The 5,721-nt window shown below is 29.8% G+C and overlaps 1 protein-coding gene across 1 annotated transcript; it reads right to left on the minus strand.

The window, feature by feature from the left end:
- Positions 1–1,352: 1,352 nt before the first annotated feature.
- On the minus strand, positions 1,353–5,426 carry LOC130670384 (uncharacterized). Its single transcript, XM_057473787.1, has one exon. The coding sequence runs from the start codon at positions 5,424–5,426 to the stop codon at positions 1,353–1,355; it is 4,074 nt and encodes a 1,357-aa protein (XP_057329770.1).
- Between the last annotated feature and the right edge of the window lie 295 nt (positions 5,427–5,721).

Consider the following 5,721-nt stretch of genomic DNA (forward strand, 5'->3'; position numbering starts at 1 on the left):
TTTTTCAAAAAATCATGGAAATTTAAAAAAGCCATAACTTCTAAACTAATCAACCGATTTTGCCCATTTTCGAACTTAACCGTGATAATCGCCCATAGAATAAGTGTGAAAAATTTCATTAAGATCTGATAAGAATTGTAGCCGTAATCGTGTCCTCAAAACTGCGTTATATCCCATATATATATATATATATATATATATATATATATATATATACATACATATATAAATTTTTTAACGGATGGTATTTTTGAACTCTACTCAACTAATTATGATAGTTTATGACGAAATTCCTTGAAAAATCGACCATGAGGACAAATACAATAGTTAGATTTTAGAAAAATCTACCTAAAAATATTATTATATTAAGTTCCAGATGGCATCTGTAACGCGATATGATATTTGAAAAAGAAATGTTGATAAAAAGTAATTCACGGTACCCGGAAAGCTCCTGAACGTACCCAGTGAAACTGAAAAAAAAATAATCAATAATTTATAAAATAAACAAAAAAGATTTTAAATTCAATTAAAAATTATAAAAAAGACATACTCATAACGACGCCCTTGCCGGAAAAATGGTGGCCGTTGAAAATTTATGAAGTTGATGTTGATAGTAGCGTTGATGTTGATAGTAGCGTTGATGACAGATGAATGGTCTAAATGTTTATTTGCTTATTTTTTTTTTTTAATAGCAAAAAACAATGAACCTAGTAACCATTCAATTCTTTTTTTGTTTATTTATTAACTTCACGTTTATCGTTGCAACGAACATTATAACCGTATAACTAAGTATTAGTAAACATTATTTCTTCTTTATCAACGCAAAATAAATAAATAACAACGTTATTTTCCGAATTTAATTCCACATCGAATGAGTAATTGTTTATATTTTTATCACAATTTCTAAAATTTATATTAGCAAATTTACACAGGGCTCTCACAAAAATTTTCAATACTATGTAACATGGTAATGGTTACCATTCTACATAGGAATAAGTTGTATTCTTTTCTCACTGTGTATTATTATTATTATCATTATTATTAAAAATGAATTTTTATTTATCGGAAAAAGCATAAATTAAGAATAGCTTTGGTGTTTTTTTTTTTTTTTTGTATAAAATGTTCATGCTATTTATTATTTTTATATTTTTTTTTTAAAAATAAATAAATACCACTTAATTCAAATGATAAGGACTTTATTTATTAATATTATAACGTACAAAGAAAACATATTTCTCTTTATTCAAAAATATTGATTCAGTACTATTAAAAGTTAATCTATCTTCTAGTAATTTACCGTTACTTAGAATTACATAAAATTACCAAGCATACTATATTTAAGTTAAAGAGGACTATACTAATACTTCTTTGTATACTCTGTTTCTTGTCGTATTTCCTTCTGCTAAAATAAACAAATTTTCAGCATTTCCAACTCTAGAAAACGCAACGTAAAGTTGACCATGAGAAAAACATTCAATTGATAAATCTACACCTGCTATTTTCAATGTTTGACCTTGAGACTTATTGATTGTAATTGCAAAACATACTCGAATCGGAAATTGAATACGTTTAAATTGAAATTCATAATCAGTACAAATGATTGGTATACGGGGTATAAAAATAATGTCACCTGATCCACATCCTGTGATAATTTTAGCTTCAATAATATTTTGCTTTAATGATATCACTTGTAAGCGAGTTCCATTGCATAATTTTGGAGAGCTCAAATTTCTAATAAGCATAATTGGTGCTCCGATTTTAAGTTTCAAAATATGATTCGACATTCCAGGTGGATTCAGAGAATTCAAAAATTCTACGGGAAAGTTGATAGCATCATCTTGTTCGACTACCGTGTCAATAGATGAATAAATCTTCTCTTCTTCTTCATATAAACTCAAAATCATATCATTTATTCTAGACGCATGATCATTCATTGATGTTAAAATTGATCTTTCGCTTAACCAAGTAGTTGATTTTGTTTTTAAATTTTTCACATCAGGATAGACGTTTTTTATTAATTCATCTAAATTTGATACCATTGTTCCAATACCGGTAGGTATTTTAATTTTACCATTTTCTTCTTCTACATTTCCGTTGCCAATTTCCAAAAGCATACTGGAAAATTCTTCGGCGTTTAAATCGCCATATAAATGAACTCTCATATTTGTTGATAATGATAACTGATCGAATTTTGGCCATAAATTAGAAGATTTCAAACATGCATTAACTTCATCGGCTCTAGTACCTCGTTTGACAACAGGCAATGTCTGTCGAAAATCACCTGCTAATACAATTGTTATACCACCCATTTCACGTTGATCATTTCTTATATCTTTCATTGTTCTATTTACTGCTTCTAGAGCTCTTTTATGTGACATAGTACATTCATCCCATACGATAACAGAGCATTCTTTAAAAACTTTCGCAGCATCACTTTGTTTACTTATATTACAAATTGGAGATTCATCAAGATTTAAATTTAATGGTAATTTAAATAAAGAATGTGCGGTTCTTCCACCGGTCAATAAAGTAGCAGCTATTCCTGAACTTGCAACAGCTAGTGCAATATTTCCGTTTACCCTTACTTTAGCCAACAATAAATTTAGTAGAAATGTTTTTCCGGTTCCTCCAGGAGCATCTAAAAAAAACAATTTACCTTGCTTTTCATTTATACTTTCTAAAATTTTAGTATAAACGTTCTGTTGTTGATCGGTTAATTTTGGTTCATCTTCATTGATGGAGTTTAATAAATCTTCAATATTATAATTAGTTTCTCTGTGATAACTGCCTTGTAAATGTAGTCTGTTTGATCTTACGGGTGATGCAAAATTAAATTCTTTCAATGTTTTCCCAGTTATTGAGAATAATTGATCTTCAATTAATATTAGAGCTTCGTTGTGAATGTCATCATTAAAGTCGAGTTCATTATCATTTTTATGTTGTCTGAAGCGATATAATATATCTTCAGCCATTGCATCTTTGTATTTTAACCACAGTTGGATCGGCTCAGCAACATGGCAAAATCCTAAGATAATAACAAATAAATTCCTTAAATGAAATGGCATGTTGAATACAACAGCTTCTTCTAATGTTTGATCCCAATGATTGTCATTTTCTAATAATTTAAGTGCAGCACAGGCAGCTTGGTAAGTTTCATATACTTGACCATTAACAGTTCTTAATGATTCAAAAGATGTAGGCCCACGTATGTGATGAAGTAACATTCTTAAGCAATAACATTCAAAATTATTTGGATGGACAGTGTAAACTCTACCTAATGCAGAACTTTTTTTTATTCCTGGATAATTAGGAATATTTTCACCGTTTTTTCGGCGGTGAAATTCATGGGAACTCCAAGTATAATAAGAAGGTACTTCACAGTATAATAAAGTTCTAGCAAAATCATCTCTAGAACATAGATTAAAAAATTCAGTCAATGTAGTTTTCGGAGGAGGTATTGCCAAATTTTGTATGTTTGTCGGATTGAAATAAACTCTTTGACCATTGTCCAAATGAACTGCTAAATGAAACACTGTTGGATTTCTTTCATGTATTGGATAACCTAGTATTCTCCAAGTAGCTTCTGAAGAACTTATATATCGACCCGATTGAAAAATTTGGATTTCATCATTTTCATTACTAACTGAATAAGTTGCTTGGTCAGTTCCTTTATTCATGTACTTGCATATATACTTAACAGACTTTGCAGAGTTACAGTACTCAACATTAACATGAGCTTTACATAATCGTGATAGTAAGGGATTGTACGGCACTACCCATCGATTATCGACTTCAAATTCACCATTCCGTTTTACTATTTTTGCAGTGAAGCCACCATCAGATGGACTCCTTCGTCTATATTTTGGATAATTATCATCACCAGTTTGAGTTTCACAAATCAATTGTTTTGGATATTTTTTAGTACATTTTCCATCAGCCATACATGGGGATTGCGGATTTACTTGACCACATGGACCGTGTATCATGTTACTTTTTACAATTTCAAATAAAATTGGATCTTCATTTGGATTTGGAAACTCTGCACTAATTACTGAATCAATCTGTTCTGGTTTTATTTTATCCTTCAGCCATACCAAAATATGTATATGTGGAAGACCACGTTTTTGCCACACAACAGTATACATATGAGCTAATGTTTCTCCGAATATATATTTTTTTGTAATTAAATCAATTAATTTTTTTACCTTTAACCTAAATACTCTTGCTATTATATCATGGCGATCTTGAGATTTTTGTCCTGGTAAAAGTTCACATGCAATTTCATTCCATTTTGGATTGCAAGTAAAAGTTATAAACAAATCTGGTTTTCCAAATGTTCTAATATAAACCATACCATCTTGAGTTCGTTCATGCATATAACGATAGCCTCCCGTAAATGAAGACGGTAGTACTACCAATTTTCCAATTTCATTTATATTTTCGTCATTCCTTAGAGCATCTTGCAAATGAATATAATTTTCAGCACGTAATTTAGATTGATTATTTCGTATAAACGCTAAGCGCTCTGATTCAATTTTCGCATACATATCGACTAAAAATTGACTAAATACTGATCTAAAATAATGCAAATGATTGTGGTTATTATGCCGAACCATAATTCTAAAAGCGTAAAATGACATAGCTGATACAGTTTTATTTTGAATTGGCTGTCTAGAAACAGGATTGACTTGTGGAATATCTATTGAATATCCGTCATCTCCGTAACAAAAAATTAAAGGATATTGTAAACAATCATAAGAACGGTGTATTTCATTTATACGTTGAAGAGTATTGTTACGAAGATTAAGGACGATGTCTCTTTTATTAAATTCTTGCCCAACCATTAATACGGCAACTTCATTTGAAGTGGGTGCATTATATCTTCGCGTATGTTGATCAACAGGTTTTTTATCTGATCGTATAATAATTCTTAAATCAACACAATCACGTGGGACACATTCAATAGCCGATTTAAAATTTTGTACATAGATATTATTCTGATGAAGCATCAATTGAAGTTTTGTTATTAAATCGTTGTCAATATTATCGATATTGTTACATCTAGTTTGAGCTTGACGATTCAAGTCTTCTATGAAATAAACTTGTAAAAACTTTTCTTCATTTACTTCAACAGGATAAATACTACCAATAGTATGATAAACTTGTCCTTGAACTTTAAACGTAGGCATGTATGTATCATTAAAAATTTTAGAAGCTCTAAATGACGTCATTTGAAAAGCAGCATTATATCTCCGTATATTTTCAAGAAAATGTTTGGACTTGGTGTGTAATCCTTTTATTAAATTGTAAAGTGGTTGAGGAGGTTGTAAAATTGGAGGTAGAGATACTTTTCCACCCAAACAACAAATTGAAGAACATTCATCTTTCCACCGTAACGCAGAACAATATGAGCAAATTAGTGACATCTTTCCAATATGGAAAGTAGAATCACTCTCATAACTAATTCTTATGTCATAATTAAATGCACTATTTTTTTTTTGCCTTCCCCATGAAGATTGATTGTATGGTCTAGAATCATTACTATTATTGTTATTGTTGTTTCTGATATTACTTGCATCATTATTATTATTATTATTGTTGTCATTGATATTATTTTCTCTAATTTCTTCATTATTTATATCGTTGTTGTTGACAATATTTTCGTCAATTGCTTCATCGACAAATTGTTGTGAACGTACTATTTTTTGTCTCTTCGTTTTA

This window comes from Microplitis mediator, chromosome 6 (assembly GCF_029852145.1).
Source record: "Microplitis mediator isolate UGA2020A chromosome 6, iyMicMedi2.1, whole genome shotgun sequence".
Lineage (NCBI taxonomy): Eukaryota > Metazoa > Arthropoda > Insecta > Hymenoptera > Braconidae > Microplitis > Microplitis mediator.

Coding starts and splice junctions, on each gene's coding strand:
- LOC130670384 (XM_057473787.1), bottom strand. CDS start 5,426: ATGTCACTAATTTGCTCATATTGTTCTGCGTTACGGTGGAAAGATGAA.